Source organism: Eublepharis macularius, chromosome 6 (genome assembly GCF_028583425.1).
Source record: "Eublepharis macularius isolate TG4126 chromosome 6, MPM_Emac_v1.0, whole genome shotgun sequence".
In the NCBI taxonomy this organism is placed as follows: domain Eukaryota; kingdom Metazoa; phylum Chordata; class Lepidosauria; order Squamata; family Eublepharidae; genus Eublepharis; species Eublepharis macularius.
In genome coordinates, this window is record NC_072795.1 from 16526456 (window position 1) to 16546242 (window position 19787).

A 19787-nucleotide genomic window follows, 5' to 3' on the forward strand; every position below is an offset into this window, starting at 1 on the left:
CCTTATTAGTCTATACAGCTTCTTTTGGAAAACAGGGCATTCGTTTCAGCCATCCGGCATCAGCTAAGAACAAAGCCTTTTTACATGAGGACACACGGCTTTGACTAACCTGCGCCATCAGGAGTAATTGTTCCAAGCTTCACAGCTAAGGGATAACCCATCTCCTTATAGTGTTCCAGGGCATGTCCATTTCCCCCGCTGCCATCAAAGAACCACTTTCCGCATAATACTGACCCATCCGTCAGGTTCAACCAAAGGTTCTCCCGCAGGTCGCATTTCGAGCATTTCCAGCCACTGCAAAACAGAAGCGGCCGAAGATCAAGCCAGAAGTGAATTGCCAGCACCTAGGAAATCTGGCACAAAAGGCCCAGATCCGATTAAACCACCAAATAAGCCTTTTTTTTTATTTTTCATAACTACAAAACACTACACCAGACTATCACAAGGAAAGGGGAGAGGGAAGGGACAAAGGGAGGTGGAAAAAGAAAAGGGGGGGGGAATGAACTACAAACACTAAACACTACACTTCAATGTTTCCCTTCATACTGTCATAATACAAAAATAGCTCCATAGAATAATGATGGAGTGGTTAATCATACAGAGAATAAACATTTCAAATTCTGATTAAACTTTCCTCCCCCTTCTAGGTCCCGGACGCAATTCTCTCTGTGCAACTGCTGTTGCGATGCTCTCCTCCTCCTCCCCCCCCCCCCTCCGGCTCCTCCTTTTCTTCGTTCTTGGTGCAGCAGAGTTCTGGGTTTTTATTCTCAAAATCCTTTAGTTGATCTTCTGATAATATCTTATAGGCCTGATCTTTATATCTGAACCATATTCCTTCCGGGAATAACCACTTGTACTTTATTCCATGGTCCCTCAGAAGAGCTGCAAACTTTTTATATTTAAAACGCCGTTTCCGGACTAGAAATGGAACGTCCTTCAAAATCTTGACTTTCAAACCCATAAAGTCCAAATCCGCATTGCATGAGTTATATAGGATGGTGTCCCGAATCTTTTTATACCACCAAATAAGCCTTAACAAATGCCCAAAGGCCTATCCCACTCTTCTTCCAATTTAGGAATCCTGCCCTGTTCCCCTCTGCATCCTTCATCCTCCAAACCTGTTGCTCTTATTGTTATTTACAGGATAGCATGGATGTAGAGGGCACAAAGACAAGAGAACCAAAAGGAACTTACAAATCTAAGTTTCACCTTTTGGGCAGTAAGGGAGATAACAAAAAGGAGAGAGTAGGAAAGCAGGACGAAAGGGGGCAAAGAGGAGTGTTTTCCTATTCCAAGAGTTCATTAAAGCAAACATGCCAGCCTGCTGACAATTTAAGATATTCTATTTATCTATAAAACCATATAACGTACAGCAGCGCAGTTTAGAACCATTTAATTAACTTTAACATACTTTGCCCAAGTCAGGTAACGGATTAATGCGGCATTAAATGGCATTGGGGGAAGCATAAATGGCTGTCCACAGGGGGTGCTTAATGGCTGCTACAGGGACAGAAGAATGAGAATGGGAGTTTGTTTAAGTTGAATCGATTTGCTACATATTCATGTCCTACAGTGGGGGAGCCCCTCCTTGCCCTAGCTCTAGGCTTCTGGGTCATGGGTAAGAGAGTCTGGTTGTTCCTTTCAATACTACAACGCATCCTGCCACCCTAAAAATTATTGAAATTAGACACACACACACACAAAAAAAGATTAGACAAATTCATGAAGGATCAGTGGTACATTTTCATCCTGCCCTTCCTTTGAAGGGCCATGTAAATGTTTCTCTCTATTGTATTCTCACAACAACCCTGGGAGGTGGGTTACAATGAGAGAGACCAACTGGCCCTTGGGTGCCCCAATGAGCTCCGTGGCTGAGTGGGTATTTGAAACTAGGCCTCCCAAGTATTGGCCCAGTAGTTTAACGGCTATACCATACTGTCTCTCAATAGTTCTACAAACAGCTGTTAACCTGATTAGCCAAACAGGACTTCCACATTCAGTGGCTGTATTCTTCAGAGTGTCAGATGATGGGCAATGACCAGCCTGCAGCCTTCATGCCTAGCTTCTAAACTTCCCAGAGGCAGCTGGCTGGCCTCTGATCGAAACAGGATGCTGGATGAGATGCATTCTTGTCTGAACCATCAGGGAGGTTCTCACATGTAAACTGCGCCAGCCTCACCTTGGCGGAATCCTGACTCCATTGTCCATCTGCACAAGACTGTTGGCATGTTTGGAAACTTGCAGCTCATCTTCCCACGAGTCGGGGTCTTGCTTTCGATAAGGTGATTTTGAACTGAGGACCGCGTCACAAGCAATTGTCACCTGGAGGGTAAAAGGTAAATTACAACCCCCACCCCCAAAAGTTTAGCAAAGTAGAACTACAACAGAAAAAGCAGTCCCCTATGCCCCCTAAGCTGAATAGTCCTTACTAGAATCAATTTGGTGTAGTGATTAAGAGCAGCAGGACTCGAATCTGGACAACCAGGTTTCATTCCCCAGTCCTGTGCTTGAAGCCAGCTGGGGTGACCTCGGGTCAGTCACAGCTCTCTCAGAGCTCTCTCAGCCCTACCCACCTCACAGGGTGATTGTCATGAGGAGAATAATATCACACTTTGTAAACTGCTCTGAGTGTGGCACTAAGTTGCCTGGAAGGGCAGTATATAAATTGAATGTTGTTGTTATTACTAGCCTGACCTTTTCAGAGCTTGGAAACTAAGCAGGGTCAAAATCAAAAAGAGTCCAGTAGCACCTTTAAGACTAACCAATTTTATTATAGCATAAGCTTTCGAGAATCAAGTTCTCTTCATCAGATGCCTGATCAAAACTGGGCAGATACAGAAGAGGAGGGGGAAAGAGAGAGAAGGGGGCATAAATCACAAGAAGATAGAATGCAATTAGCAGAGAGGCAATCAAAACATTCCTTTGCTTGGAAATGTAAACATCTCCTTTTGGTGTGCAGTCAGTTTGCCGTATTAGTTTGTAGCAGTGAAAGTATCCAATTCCTATGTAGTATAAGCCTTCGGTAACCACAGCTCTCCCTGCCTGTTGCATCTGACAAAGAGAACTGTGGTCCCCGAAAGCCCACACCAGGCGTCACTGGGCTCCCCCAGATCACGCCTCTGTAAAGAGAATCTGTTACCTGTGGTAATGTGATAACCATTCATAGTCTCTATTCAGTCCCAGCTTGACAGAGTCAAATTTGCATATGAATTCCAATTCAGCAGCCTCCCGTTGGATTTTGTTTTTGAAAGGTTTCTGTTGAACCACAGCGACCTTTAAGTCTTTGGTGGAATGTCCTGGTAGATTGAAGTGTTCTCCCACTGGTTTTTGGACGTTTCCATTTCTAATGTCAGATTTGTGTCCATTTATTCTTTTGCGTAGAGGTTGGCTGGTTTGTCCAATGTACAGAGCAGAAGGATATTGTTGGCACATGAGGGCATATATCAGATTGGAGGATGAGCAGCTGTAAGAGCCAGAGACAGTGTAGTTGATGCCATTGGGTCCTGTAATTGTATTCCCCGGGTAGATATAGGGGCAGAGCTGGCATCTGGGTCTGTTGCAGGGCCTGGCACCTGAGCTGGTGACTCTGCTGGCCGATTCATGATTGTAAGTGAGAAGTAAGTGAGAAGTAAGTGAGACCTTTCCTTGCCTACAGACAGCCCCCCAATCTTAAACGACTTCTCATGCTATATTTTATTATGCTATAATAAAATTGGTTAGTCTTAAAGGTGCTACTGGACTCTTTTTGATTTTGCTACTACAGACTAACACGGCTAACTCCTCTGGATCTATAAGCAGGGTCAGACACAGTTAGTACTGGGATGAAGGGAGCTTTGACTTCTGAAAGCTCATACCCTGAAAATCTACTGGGTCTCCGACTGGACTCAAAAGAAGACTGAGGTTGTTATGCAGGGCGAGGCAGTGGCAAACCAGCTCGGCTCATCTCTTGCCTTGAGCACCCCATGGTTCTGGGGTCACCACGAGTTGGTTGCAACTTGACAGCACACAATTCTTCTTCTTCTTCATCATCATCTACACTTCTTATACATTCCCTCAGCAATCCTAAAACAATCCTGTAGGGCCGGTAATTACTATTTACACCTAGCAAACTGCAGGAAGGGGAGGGGCGTCAGGAAGGCCGTTCTCTCTCCACCTTAAGGCTAACTAGTGTCTTCATGGCTGCGGTGAGATTTCTTGTGGGTTTTAACTAGTCAGCAGCCCCCCAGGGTTGCTCTGAAAACCTCCGGAAGTGATACTAGGGGAGCTTAGCCCTCTCTCCCAAGGCCACTTCCGTTACGTAAACTGCCTTTCCCCAAGCAGCAATTAGCTCTGTAGGGGGAAGCTTCGGTGCCACTTCAACAGTCTTCAAAGCAGTTACATAAGGGCTGCAACTTTTTTTTTTTAAATGCAGGAGATCCTCTTTTCTGGTCTGCCGCACCACATAGAGACTGGCCTTTAAAACCACTCGGCTGGCCAGCTCCGCTGTCTATACAGAATTCCCTATGAATACGACACAGCTGTCATTCCAGCTGAGCGTCTTTCAAAAAGTCAAGCAAGATCTTTCTTATTTGGATTGGCTTTAGGCAACTAGATTTAACTCCCAGAGAAAATACAGAGTATGCTTTATATTCCACTATTTTATTAAGATACAGACACTGCCTTACTTAATCGGATGAGCAGTCCACGGAACCCAGCCCTGCCTATTCTGATCGGCAGGAGCTCTCCAAGGTCCCAAACAGGGATCTTCCGCAGCCCTGATACCTGAGATCTTTTAAGGGCGACCACAAATGTTAAAAGTAGGAAAAGAAAGCTCACACCCTGCTCCACCGCTGAAATGGCAGGTGTGCGTCTCAACACAACGAACACCGGCTCAGCTGTCAGCGTTGACATTGCTTCATCCGTTTGTCTCTTTCTCCGTTGTTAAAAGCAACATGTGAACATTTATACACTCGTTCATTCACTAATTGACTCCTTTTAAAAAGGAAACTTTTTAAATGTGCAAAACTGCTTTGAAGACTACGGAAGAGGGGGAAGGTAGAATGGCAACATCTTGGGAAGCTAATTTTGTGTTTGTTTTGAGCTGGAGAATTACTTTCAGGATGAAAGCAGTGAGGGTACTTCCTGATCAGTAATGGCACAATATACTTTTAAACCCTGTCTTCTCCCTCAGTGGAGATCAGGTGTTGAACCTGAGCCCTGAGAAATGCAGAATCCAATCCACCACTGGACTATAACCCTCCCCTCTCCATCTTATATTCCGGTCTTGGTTTCTAAATCCGTTCAAGACGCAAATGGGATTTTAACTAAAAAGCAAAGGAAGAATAACAGAAATAAAAAGACAAAACCCTGGGAGAGCCTTGCCAGTCCATGACAACACATTTCTATGTCAGTTTTTATGCTGGTGAAGTGCCTGGGCTGTGAATCAGCACTCTGCAAGTTCATCTCCCATCACCACCATGAACTCTGCAGGTGCCCTTGAGTCAGCCACTCCTCTCAGCCCCAGGTCTCCAGCTGTATTGTGGGGATGGTAACAACACTGACTTTGTTTGCCACGCTGAGAATGGCACTAATTTGTCTGGAAGGGCAGTATATAAGCACACTTCTGTTACTGTTATTCCAATCCAATTACTCAAGATATTTTTTAATTGCACTCAGGGCTTTTTTTCTGGGAAAAGAGGTGGTGGAACTCAGAAACGCACAATGACATCACTTTGGGTCAGCTGGAACAAGGGGGGAGTTTCTTAAAGTTTAAATCGCCCTCGGAGAAAATGGTCACATGGCTGGTGGCCCCACCCCCTGATCTCCAGACAGAGGGGAGTTTAGATTGCAATTGGCGCAGAGGGCAATCTAAACTCCCCTTTGTCTGGAGATCAGGGGGCGGGGCCACCGGCCATGTGACCATTTTGAAGAGGTGCTGGAACTCCGTTCCACCGCATTCCTGCTGAAAAAAAGCCCTGGTTGCACTTATTTCCAAGTAAGAACACCTAGGGCTATGATTTTAAACATGTGTGTCATTTAGTGCCAGGGACAGCCACAGCCTGCTTTTGAACAACAGAAACCATATGATTTTTAAGAACAGGGGGTAGGTGTGCTTTTCTCTTTTTTCCCCTTTAAATCATTATTATCTCTGTCCATTTCATGTTGAATGAGGGGAAAAAAGCTTATTTAAAGGCTCTCTCCTATTCTCACGCTTTTCTGGGAGATCAAAAACGAACAGGATGTAACAGCCAGACTAACAGAAGTGGCTGGGAAAACAGCATGAAAAAACAATTACGGAGAGAAGCAGGACTAGTTGAAGTAGGCTTACTTTCAAGTAAACATAACAGAAGAATCTCATCCTTGGGAAACGGGCACTGACAGATTTTAAAGGGGAAAAACAATGTTATTTTAAGTGCTTATGTGGAACCTGAAGGCAAAAGGGGAATTCAACAATGTAAAAAGATGATTCTATGACATCAACCTAGGATTCTATATAACACCTGAATCCTGGTTTAACCACGGGAGTTTTTTTTAGTCATCTGAATGCAGCCAGTATGATTTAGTCACTGAGACTGTGGCATACAAGGGATATTTTTCTCCAGGGGAGCCAAAATACTGGACTCTTGCAGAACCTAAAACAAAACACCCAATGCTTAATTGAGCAACACCGTTTGTCTCTTTGCAGTATATCCCACAACAACCCACAATTCCCATTATCTGACTGTAACACATAATCACTCACCAGGGCTGGCAACTCCTCTATATTGGGCAAAGGGATCTCATAGTGATCAGGGAATATGACAAGTTTGGCTTCATCCTCATATTCATAATCATCATTGTTTAAATCACCATTGGATTCTAGATCTGCAGGTGGGGGGAAGGAAAACAAAGAACTGAGAAAGAAAAAAGAAAATGAAGAAACTAAAGCATCACAGGAGGTGTAGAGCAAGTTGGAAAAATTCAGATACCAAGTTGTCCAAGTAAGTGCCTCGAATTTTGAGTGTGGAACCAAATAATCTGAAATATTTACTCAGCCATATAAAAAAGGGGCATTGTAGTCTGTTCCAGTGTTTGTTGTATGTCTCATCATGCTCTTAACTGCACTGTTTTCTTCTTCTGGAATCCCATTTTTTGCACTGTTTATGATATCGCGTACCTCCTTTTTTGGCATTCTTTGTCATTTTTGTAATAGGCCCTCACTTGGATAGCCCAGGCTAGTATAGTCTCAGCAGTTCTTGGAAGCTAAGCATAGAAATTTTAAAAAACATTGAGCTGTAAGGGACCCCAAGAGCCATCTAGTTCAACCCCTGCACAGTGGATGGAATTGACAGCTACCTCCCCCACCCTCTGGCAAATGGATGGATGAAAGCCATTTTTAAAAGGTGGCATATACAGTATTTCTGGTGCTAAGGAATACTCAAGTTTGAGGAGACAACCCCCACTCTACCAAGAAGTTCACTTGGAGACCTTGAGCCAGTTGTGTTCTCTCAGTCTAAGCTACCTTGTAGGGTTGTTAGGAGGATAACATGGGAAAGAACTACGTTGCCCACTCTGAGCCCTTTGGAGGAAGGGTGGGATAAAAACAACTAAATAATGATTTGAGATGCAGTTATTGAAAGCCCCTGCTCACTAAAGATGGGACAGAATGAACAGAGTTGTGAAAATCACAAAACAAGTGCCATTTTAGATATGATTTATTAGAAGAGGGATCTGGAAAAGCAGGCAAAGAATAAAACATGAAATACAGGAGGCAGAGTTAAGTCATATTTAGCTACCAAAATTGGCTGAGAAACATTCTGGAAAATATGTGATATTAAGAAAACCCGGAAAAAGTTTCAGAAAGCAGGGGGAACATGTAGCATTGGCCAATACCCCCCTCCCACCCTCCCAAAAAACTTAAAAAAATTCCAGGACTGAAAAATTCTATTGCCTCATATTCCAGAAAACCAGTGTAGGATTCTAGGAATTTGAAACTTCTTGCTAGTGCCAAAGAATTTCATGCTGGCTGTTAAAACACAGATGCTGGCAACTCATAACTGGAAGTTTCTTTCAAACCCCAGCTGTGTTCTGGTTTCCATCAAATCCATCTCTCTATCACAGATCTTAAAATTATCACCATCCTCCAACACAACAATAAAACCCTTCAAGGTTTCATTGTGATACTCATCTGTTTTGCAACCCCAATACAGTTGGTTAGACCTGGTTTTCGACCCTATAATCTACAAAACTGACCACTTTGTGGAGAGGCTATTGGCCCAGAGACAGACACACAGAGTTGGATCCAGTGCTTTGTTAGTGGGATATGCTTTCCCTTTCCCCAGAAGTCCTTCCTGATCCTAGGGCAGCAGGCCTGTGGGGGTCAGTCCATGACAGGGTGGATTTGATTTAAATCAAACTGATTTAAATCACGATTTAAATAACGATTTAAATCACTAGTCATTAAGGCTTGATTTAAATCATAGTTTTCTACATAAAGACTAATTCTTGCTGGTATAACTTTAATATGCAAGTAGATGCCTGCCTTACCGATAGGTAAAGGAACTTCATTAAAGTATTCCCAAACTGGGTCTCTTTTACGGCCTGCTGCCATTATAGGTTTTTTCCTCCAAGGAAGGAATGTGATAAACCTCAGGTCATACACACAAAAGAGCCAAAGACTTGTGCAGTATTGTGCTCAAAAAGTTTCACTTTCATTTTGTACTGCTTGCCCCTCCCTCCTCACACTTAGTTTCTTCTTGTGCAGATCTATTCCACTCCAAACAATCAGAAAAATATTGTTTCTATTCACTGAACTTCTTGAAACTTAGCACTGGAGGGGTTGATTCTGTCTTCATAGGTTTGTAGAACAATAGGATTAAGGTCTGTTTCTCAACTCTGTTCATGTTGTAACATTTTTGCTGTGAAGAAGAGGCATGTGATCTCTGCTGAGCTGACACAAATTCAGTTTTGAGAATTGCAAAACCAAGCATCTGTGATAATATCTTGTAGGCAGAGAAACTGCCCAATAATCTTACAAAAACCTCTGGAAGAGCATGACATTGTGAATGGATTAATGGGATTTATTTACCAAAAAAATTAAACATATACAGCCTTATTCTATATAATTAAAAACTAATCTTTATTTCATGATGGAATAACCTTTGGATGGTAATATATTTTCCTCAAAAAGCATTTTATTTAAAAAAATCCGATTTAAATCAAAAAAATCCGATGTAAATAAAAAAAATCCGATTTTTTTGATTTTTTAAAAAAAATCATTGATTTTTATCCACCCTGGTCCATGACACAGATCACGGAGTTCATTTCTGAAGATAGAGGTACGTGGGCTCACAAAGGCATGGAATCCATTTCACATGCCCCAAAAGCTCCCTTTCAAGCAGGGAGAGGGAACATGTAGTGAGGGGAAGGCACTCTGCACATGTTCAGGGGAAATTTTTTTAGTGCTTCAGATTATCCAAGGATGACCATAATGCAGGGCATCCTCCATTTTAGTATATTCTGGGATTGTGAGGTTTTGTGAAAAACAGGATCAGAGTTTCATTCCAGCGACACATCAGAGACCAAAAAGTTTTTCAGAGTGTAAGCTTTCGAGAGACTGAGGCCCCTTCTTCAGACAGCTGCAGATAGCCAAGATGGCTATTCATTTGCATCCCCTTCCCAAATATTAGACACATCCCATTGCCTAAAGACAACTGTTTAGAACTTGGACTGTGAGATCACTTGTGGTTTGGGGTGATCAAGAAAAGTTTGTGGTGTAGTGGTTAGAGGGTGAGACTAGGATCCGGGAAATTCCAGTTTGAGTCTCCACTATATCACGGTAGCTCACTGGGTGACCTTGGGTCAGTCACATAAACTCAGCCTAAAATGGAGGGGAGTAGAATAATGTAAGCCACTCTTGGAAGAAAAAATGGGTATAAATGAAGAAAATAAATTAATTAAACAATATAATTAAGATGGGACGGAATAATAATGATAATAACAACATCAACATTCAATTTATATACCACCCTTCAGGACAACTTAATGCCCACTCAGAGCAGTTTACGAAGTGTGTATTATCCCCACAACAACAATCACTCTGAGATGGGTGGGCTGAGAGAACTCTGAGAGAGCTGTGACTAACCCAAGGTCACCCAGCTGGCTTCAAGGGGAGGAGTGGGGAATCAAACCCGGTTCTCCAGATTAAAGTCCTACCGCTCTTAACCATTACACCAAACTAGCTCTCACTCTGGGGATTGAACTTTCAAGCTGAGTTGGGCAATATACTATTTTTCTATGTTGTACAAGGGTAGACAGATCTGAAGAGACCCCCTAAATCAAAAATAAACAGAGCAAGTTTGCTTCTTTTGGCATGTGGAATTGGACAGTCCTCCAGAAGTTACTGTACTCGTATGACACAGAAGCTATTTTGATAGAGCGTTCCATTTCCAGCGCTGGTGAGCTCTTCAAGGTGCTTACACAGACAGCATTGAGAGGATCTCCATTCCCTCCCCCTCCCCCCAGCAAAAACTCCAGCTGCTGTCAACCAACCCAGCTTATGAAAAGGTTTGAAAGAGTTAACGCAAACCGCAGCTTATTTCCCTTCTAAGGATCTAGAAGCCCTCGGAAACTCAATCAGAATCATGGTTAAAGCAGTGCCGTCATTAGACAAGAACAACCAGAGGTCAGGAAAGGCGCACATTAAAAAGAAAGAAGTGGTGACAAGCAAAGCAAAAATCCTCAATGCTCTAAGCAGGCAGAAGGACAGACAAAGTAGTTGTTATTTTGGAGCGAACAGTCAGTAGGGTAAATTTCCTTCAGATGCCAACTGGTCAAGCTCAACCAGCGTCACTCTAGCGACTGATGACAACAAACGTCCTGCCCTGGGCTGAATGAAAAGAGCAGCTGCAGCCAGGCCGTTGGCAGGCAAGGAAGCTGCAAGAATGACAGCCGGGCGGGGAAAGAAAAGGGAGGCCTGCTTGACTCAACTTGCCCAGATCAGATGTAGATGTGACCAACTGAATGTGCTAATAATAGGGATATAATTGGATCCCAAGCCGGGCTCCAGGAAAAGGAGATAAAAGCAAGATGCGCTCACACAAAAACACAGACCCACAGGCCTCATCACGTGGGGGCACTCAAAGACAGCTCCACCCCATCCCACAAACTGGGGCTGTGGCTTAATGGCAGGGAAGTTCTCAGGCTCTATCTCCAGCATCTCCCGTCTGCACAACAACAACAAAGTGTCATGGATATAGTTAGAACTACATGAGAGCAGTTGCTGGATATGACCAAGGAAGTCACGGAAGATTCCTTTGCACGCAGAAACAGGGCAAGCCTGGCCCCACAACTAGGCATGCCACAAAGGGAGTCTAGAGGTCTAGGACAGAACAACTTTGGAGAGGAACATAACACTGGAATAACACAGTTGCATGGCCTCGTGCAGACTAGAAGAGATGTCTACCTTGTATCACCATATACAATGCCCAGGTGCAAAGAGTATCTGAGAACGGCAGGAAAATCTAACTTCTAACTGCTACTGGACTCTTGCTCTTTTCCACTTCATAGAAGCTGGCCATATCACTCAAGGATAGATGTATTGGTTGAGGGTTAAAAGATATTCATATATATGAAAAACGTGTAATCGCTAATTTTACATAGCCTTGGTTAAGAAGAGGTAACAAGAGTGAAATAACTATTCGTATAGATTTTCAGAAGATGTTTCAAATATGGATAACCTTGTCTGGTGTTTGAAGTTATAAGATAGTAAGAGAAACAGGGTTGCACTTACCTGTAACTGTTGTTTTCCTAGGTCTTTGTCCAGGCATATTAGGACTATGCTTGCGCAGGCCGGCCACTTATAACAGGACTTTCCTAGTTTTTAGATCCAGAGGAGTTAGCCGTGTTAGTCTGTAGTCGCAAAATAGTAAAGAGTCCAGAAGCAACTTTAAGACTAACCAAATTTATTGTAGCGTAAGCTTTCAAGAACCACAGCTCTTCATCAGTTGCATCTGACGAAAAGAACTGTAGTTCACGAAAGCTTATGCTGCAATAAAGTTGGTTAGTCTTAAAGGTGCTACTGGACTCTTTACTATTTTCCTAGTTTTTAGACTCCTGAGGGAGTGACCTTGGACCGCCTCAGAGCAGTTTTCCCCCCTGAAATGGTCACATGACTCGGAGGGGTCACCCCGTTTCCTTCGGTTCTCTTTTGCCACTGCATAACCTCTGATCTTTCAAACATAGAGAGCTCACAGGAGGGCGGGAATGCGTGCCTGCACAAAGACCTAGATGAACAACAGTCACAGGTAAGCGCAACCCTGTTTTCATCTACACTCTTCAGTGCAGTCCCATATTGGATTCCATAAAAGAAATGTCACATGTTTGGACACACACACAAAAAACCTCCTATACAATTTGTTTATATATTTAAATTAATCAAAAAGAACCCCCTCCAAAGGGGCTGATGAGGACTGAAGGGATACAATGTTGAGAGCAGCGGAATGGCAGTTAAAGTACTTGCGTGGAGGGGTGCGTGCAAAAATTATGCTTCCTCAGGGGTGGGGAGAGGACATTTGATTTTCACAGTATGTGTGATTCCTTCTCATGGCTTTCCTAGCTTGTCCTAATTATTATCATTACTGCTATTCCTCATACAAGCAGATATTTGAGAACACAGGTTCTGCCTATTCATATGGCTGGAATTTGGAGGGGGGGGTTCTATTTGCAGCTCCAAGACATGCTGGCGAATGAAATAAGCTTACGAAGGTGATCATGAATAATATATGTGCGTGGGGAACATTATCAGCCTGTTTGGAAAAATAAGCTTGCAGGGCAATTTCGACTTTATGGCGCATCTTACCAGAATCTGCTATGCTTTTTTTTTTTTGAAAAATTTTTATTGGGTTAGAACATTTTTATTTTTACATTACAGTCAATTTTCCCCTAATTTTTCGTTTCTAACCCCCTCCCTTTCCCCCCCTTTTGTTGACTTCCAACAGCTTTCCCACCCTCTGTCCCTTTTCCCTTGCTTCTATTAAATTCCTCTGTCTAAAACAGATATACATTCTCCATTATATTAAGCAGTACATCTTTAACTCCTTTACTTATTATACACCCAAACTATACGTCTTTAGATAAACAATTTATCCCGTTTTCCAGTTTTGAATATTTCTATATAAACCTATATATCATAAACCATAAAAAATTCCCACATTTAAATCAAACAATTTGATTTGTTCTCTATATATTACTCATTTCAACTTTTTATGGTAATTCTATATAACTCCTCGCATAATCAATCAATTTAACTCTTCTGTACATTCAGTTTGGTGCATATAAATCTTATCAAAGAAAGAAAATATTATTATTTACTCAATCCTCATGTTTAAACCTTATCATTAATTATTCTCTATCAATGTTCTATCAGTTAACCTATACCTATCTATATATATCTCAATCAATTAATCTAACTGCTTATAAATTCACATTTCTCTTCCACCCCCGGTAAAGTCACCCCTCTCTTTTATACTTTTATTATACTTCAGTAGTTCTCAAACTGCCACAGTTTTCCTCCCACCTCCCATTTCTTCTCCAGATATTGTTTCAGCTTCTCCCAGTCTGTGTTAAACTGCCCTGAGTCCAGATCTCTCAGTTTTCTTGTCATCTTGTCCATTTCAGCCATATACAGCAATTTGTAAATCCAATCTTCAATAGTTGGCACTTCTTGTACTTTCCATTTCTGCGCGTACAAAAGTCTAGCTGCTGCAGTCATATAAAAAATCAACGTCCTATGATGGGCTGGAATTCCCTCCATTCCCAAGTTTAGCAGCAGGAGTTCTGGGTTCTTATTTATTTGAAACTGTAAAATTTCACTCATTTCTCTTATTATTTCCCCCCAGAACTGCCTAGCTACCTCACACGACCACCACATATGATAGAGGGAGCCCTCATGTTTCTTACATTTCCAGCATTTATTAGAAGTATTCAAGTTCCCTAGCGCAATCTTCTTTGGTGTCATGTACCAACGATAGATCATTTTGAAAATGTTCTCTTTAATATTAATGCATGTCGTTGTCTTCATTGTAGTTTTCCACAAGTATTCCCATGCCTCCATTGTTATTTCTTTATTGAAATTTATAGCCCATTTCACCATCTGTGTTTTAACTATCTCATCCTCAGTATACCATTTCAACAGTACTTGGTATACCTTGGATATTCTTTTCTTGTCTTCTTTAAGAAGGGTCTGCTCTAGTTCCGAGTTCTCTGTTCGTATGCCCCCTTTTGCAAAGTCCGAGTTGTATAAGTCTCTAATCTGTCTATACTGGAACCAATCATAGTTAGGTGATAGTTCCTCTTGCGTCTTTATTCTAAGTTTAGATACTTCAATCTTAGTTATTTCTTTGTACGTTAAACATTGTTGTTCATTATCCACAGCTCTCGGATCTATCACCTCATATGGAACCACCCACAAGGGGGTTCCCTCTTGTAGGTAAGTTCTGTACTTCTTCCAGATTGTATATAGACTTCTCCTTACAAAATGATGCAGGAACATCGAGTTGACCTTTACTTTGTCATGCCATAGGTATGCGTGCCATCCAAAAAATTTTTTATATCCCTCTAGGGCTAATAGTTTCTTATTCTTTAATGTCATCCAGTCTTTTAGCCAAACTAGGCAGATTGCATCATGATAAAGTCTCAGATTGGGCAGTTGCATTCCGCCTCTCTCCTTTGCGTCTTGTAGAACTTTTACTTTCACTCGAGGCTTCTTGCCTGCCCAAACAAAATCTGATATTTTCCTCTGCCATTTTTCAAATTGTTTAGAGTCTCTGATGATTGGTATTGTCTGTAACAAAAACATTACTCTTGGTAACACATTCATCTTAACTGCTGCAATCCTGCCCAACCATGACAGATTCAGTCTATTCCATTTGATCAAGTCTCTCTCTATCTGAGTCCATAATTTTTCATAGTTGTTCTTGAACAAATCTATATTTTTTGCAGTCAGCTCAACTCCCAAATATTTCACCTTACTAGTTACTTCACAGTCCGTTGTTTCCATTAACAATTGTTGTTTCTGCTTAGTCATGTTTTTACATAGTATCTTTGACTTCTTTTTATTAATGAAGAAACCTGCCAAGTCACCAAACTCCTTGATCTTATCTATCACTTTTGGCATGTTCTCCAATGGATCTTCTACAATTAACATTATGTCATCTGCAAATGCTCTGACCTTGTATGAATAGTCCTTTATTTTTATTCCTCGTATTTCCTCGTCTTGTCGTATTTGTATCATCAGAATCTCCAATACTAATATGAACAACAATGGAGATAACGGGCAACCTTGTCTTGTTCCTTTACTAATCGTCAATTTCTTGGTCAGTTCATCATTCACTACGATTGCTGCAGTCTGGTCCCTATATATTTCTTTAATTGCTCTGATGAATCTTTCTCCCAATTGTAGCTTTTCCATAGTGGCAAACAAAAAATCCCAGTTTAAGTTGTCAAACGCTTTTTCAGCGTCTACAAAGAAGAAACCAACCTCTTTATCGCAACGCTTGTCATAGTATTCAATAGCATTGATCACTGTCCTTAAATTGTCTCTTATTTGTCTGTCCGGCAAAAAACCTGCTTGTTCTTCCTCTATAACTTCCGAGAGCCACCCCTTCAATCTCTCCGCCAATATCTTTGCAAAAATTTTATAATCATTGTTAAGTAATGATATAGGCCTGTAATTTTTCACGCTAGTCAGATCTTGGCCCTCTTTTGGGATCAATGATATATTCGCTTCGCTCCAAGTGTCTGGAATTCTTTGATCCCTAAAAACTCCGTTCATCACCTCTTTTAGGAATGGTGCCAGTTCATTGGCCATTGTCTTATAAAATTTAGCCGTAAGTCCATCTGGCCCTGGCGCCTTTCCTAGATTTGCAGATTGTATTGCCATATTTATTTCCTCATCAGTTACTTCACTGTTCAGCTTATTTCTCCAAGCTTCCGAGATCTCTGGAAGTTTGGTTTTCTCCAAATATGATGCTATTGATTCTTTGTTTACTTCTTTTTTATTATACAGCTTAGCGTAAAATTTATAAAAGGCTCTGCTAATGGTAGTCTGCTCCAAATACGTTTTGTTTTCTTCACAAATTTTATTTATTATTTTCTTTTCCCTTTTCTTCTTTAATTGCCATGCCAAATATTTCCCAGGTTTATTAGCACCCTCAAAAGCTTTTTGATTCAGTCTTTTAAGGTTCCACTCCAATTCTTTATTACTCATTGCTGTTAACTGTTCTTGAAGAATTTTGATTTCCTGATGTATTTTCTTTTTCCCTGGTCTCTTTTTTAACTGTACTTCTTTGGCCTTTATTTTCTCCTCAATCTCTTGTCTTTTCTCCTCTTTCTTTTTCCTTGCTCTACCATTTAAGTCCATTAGTATGCCCCTTACAACCGCCTTATACGCGTCCCAAACTTTACTGGTTGGTACTTCTTTATTCACGTTGTATTGTATAAAAAACTTAGTCTCTCTTCTCAATGTTTCCATATTCTCACTTTCCTGTAACAAGTCCTCATTTATTCTCCAGGCTTTCCTTTTTCTCCTTTTTCCAAATTTCCACATAATTGGGTTGTGATCTGAGCCTACCATCGGCATTATTTCTACCTCCTTAGTCCATAACGCTAAGTCCTTTGAGGCCCAGATCATATCAATTCTTGATAATGTAAGATGCCTTGCAGAATAAAAAGTAAACTGTCTGGTTTTAGGATATTCTCTCCTCCATACGTCTTCGAGAGTCTCTTGTTGAATCAACTCAAAAAAAAGCTTCAGAATCTGCTATGCTGTTAACTATGGAACTGATTTTTTTTTTTAAAGAGCCAGAATTTTGAAGCATTATTTCACTAGGCGGTATTCTCGCCCTTGGCACTCCACAGAGAGCAACAGTATGCATTTTACAGATTCTAAATTTACAGAATGTAAATTATATTGGAACAAAAAAGAAGGGAAGGAAATCTAGGCAAAAAAGTTCCTAATCACATTTAATTACGCATAATTTTCACAATGACCTAGTGAAAGACAGGATTACTATTCCCATTTCACAGATAGGGAAAATGACTTGTCTGACACTACAGAATGAATCCATGGCTGTGAACCCCACTAAACGAGACATTTTTCCCAGGGACGTTCCTGACTTGGGTTAGCATGTGCTAGAAGTTGGGTGGATGTGGCCCCAATTTGGATTGAAATGACCGATGTACAGTGAGAGGGTGATTAAACTTTACCCTGCTGTTCTCCTGATCTGAATTGCTCCACAGAGGCCACTATTTGCCACACTGGGGGCTACACATAGGTTCCCCCCCAAGTGGCAAACTGCCCCCCCAGGTAATTTCAGATCCAGAGAACAAGGGGGGAGGCTTAAGTGCCTTCTCATGACACACTGCAGTTCAAATCCAAAGGCGCGTGTGCATCTGGGAGGCACAGACTTCCAGTACACATCTGCCAAGCCAAAGATGTACCTGAGAAAAACGTCATCAATGCACCTCCAATCTAACTTACCGGCCATTCAGCTAAACCGGTTCTCCAGTTTTCTGTGCAATCCTATACAGAGCTACTCCAGTGTAAGCCCACTGACTTCAATAGGCTCAGGCAGGGCTTTTTTCTGGGAAAAGAGGTGATGGAACTCAGGACTGGACAATGACATCACTTTGGGTCAGCTGGAACAAGAGGGGAGTTTTTTAAAGTTTAAGTCGCCCTTGGCAAAAATGGTCACATGGCCGGTGGCCCCGCCCCTGATCTCCAGACATAGGGGAGTTTAGATTGCCCTCCGCGCCGCTGCGCAGAGGGCAATCTCAACTCCCCTCAGTCTGGAGATCAGGGGGCGGGGCCACTGGCCATGTGACCATTTTCAAGAGGTGCCGGAACTCCGTTCCACCGTGTTCCCGCTGAAAAAAAGCCCTGGGCTCAGGCTACAGTAACTCTACATAGGGTTGCACTGTTAACTATTGTAATCCACTCTGTGTTTTTTGAGGGACAAAGTTCAGTTATAATTATAAATCCCCTAAAAATACATTCATTTTAAGAGAGTAACCAGTGTTAAAATACAGCAGCAGAGGAAATGTACGTTTGTGAGAAATCACACTCACATCTGTTCCAACTGTCATGTCTGTGTATATCCATGCCATGTTTGTTTGTTTATTCTGTCACTGATACCACAGTGTATTGAATCCCTAATGTCTAACCTGCTGTGTTCTCTCAGTACCCATTTTCTTTTCATATTATAACTGTTATTCCTTCAGCCAGGATGAGCCTCATGTTATCTCACAGAACTATGCACCTCCGAGCTAGAAACGACCTTGGAGACTCCAGGCGCTTGCCTTTATTACTTTGCCCAGATGCTGGGAATTCAGTACTGTGTACTCACTGCTTAGCCATAATGATAATGGGTTCTCACAGAACCAGTGTAACCCTGCACACCAAAACGTAACTGTTGCTGGAACATGGGAAAACTCAAGTATAATATTGTCCTGTTGTTTTGAATGGTCACTTCTACCAAGCTCCGTGATGGAGCTCAGACCTGAACTGTAAAATCCTGAATAAAGCCTTTTTTATTGGATCCAATGTGTCTTCACTGGAGAGGGACTGAGAGATCTACCTGCCAGGAACTGACATCAGCCCAGAAGCCAGTTTCCATGACAGTTTGAAAAGGTAAGCTTATTTTCATTTCTGTTTTATCACAGTGACCGCTGCTGACTTGCATAAAGTGACAATTTACAGTGATTTCAATGGACTTAGACTGGAGTAATTCTGTTTAGGATTTCACTGTTAAAGAAGTTTCTAATACAGAGGGGACAGGAAAGAGTTTTCATGCCCTTAATAGGTTTATACCTCAAAGAGTATTAAAAGCAGGAAATATAACAAATGATTAAACCAGTCTGACAGAATGTATTTGTGGGGGTACCTTTTAATTCAGGATTAAGAGCCGTCAAATCTAATCTCATACTGCCTTTGGTGATAGTCAATTCATTACTTTTATATATACATACTAGCAGGGCTTTTTTTCAGCTGGAACGCGGTGGAAAGGAGTTCCGGAACCTCTTGAAAATGGTCACATGGCTGGTGGCCCCGCCCCCTGATCTCCAGACAGAGGGGAGTTTAGATTGCCCTCGCAGAGGGCAATCTCAACTCCCCTCTGTCTGGAGATCAGGGGGCGGGGCCACCAGCCATGTGACCATTTTCTCCGAGGGCAACCCACTGAGTTCCACCACCTTTTTTCTCCGAAAAAAAGCCCTGCATACTAGTATTAGCTGTGGTTAGTTTAAATTTTCTCCTCCTCTTCTTTCTTGTAAAGAACATGGGAAGTCATACTATAACACCAAAGAGGATTCTCTTGCCAAGAAGATCTAAGAACACTGACTGGTATCCAGAGGCGAAGAAATTAATACAGAGCCAATGTAGCTTAGCAGTTAGTGTGTCAGACTAGAATCTGGGAGACCCAGGTTCAACTTCCCTCTCTGCCATGGAAGCTCACTGGGTGACACTGGGCCAGTCACCCACTCTCAGCCTAACCAACGTCACAGAGTTGCTGAGGATAAAATGGGAGGTGAGAAGGATGTAACCTTCTTTAGGTTCCTCTTGGGGTATAAATGAAGTAAGTAAGTAAGTAAATAAATCTAACATGGTTGATGGTACTAACTGGTCCTTACTGCAGTAGTGTCAGGAAGCATTAAGGTGCATATTTGTTCATTTACATTTGGAAGAAACTGGAGCCGTACCTTTCACGCACAAATAAAATGGGCAATGGGAAAACATCAAGAAGCAGCACAGACTACTAATCACAGATTCAGGA

General features: G+C 41.9%; 1 protein-coding gene across 3 annotated transcripts in view; it reads right to left on the reverse strand.

Moving 5' to 3' along the window:
* USP13 (ubiquitin specific peptidase 13) overlaps positions 1 to 19787 on the reverse strand; it is a 98627-nt gene that overhangs the window by 45824 nt on the left and 33016 nt on the right. For all 3 annotated transcript variants that reach the window (XM_054983327.1, XM_054983328.1, XM_054983326.1), the window contains exons 4-6: positions 6722 to 6843; positions 2180 to 2322; positions 110 to 294 (exon numbers count right to left, since the gene is read on the reverse strand). In XM_054983327.1, coding sequence (XP_054839302.1) covers positions 110 to 294; positions 2180 to 2322; positions 6722 to 6843 — 450 coding nt within the window. The remainder of the gene's footprint in view (positions 1 to 109; positions 295 to 2179; positions 2323 to 6721; positions 6844 to 19787) is intronic.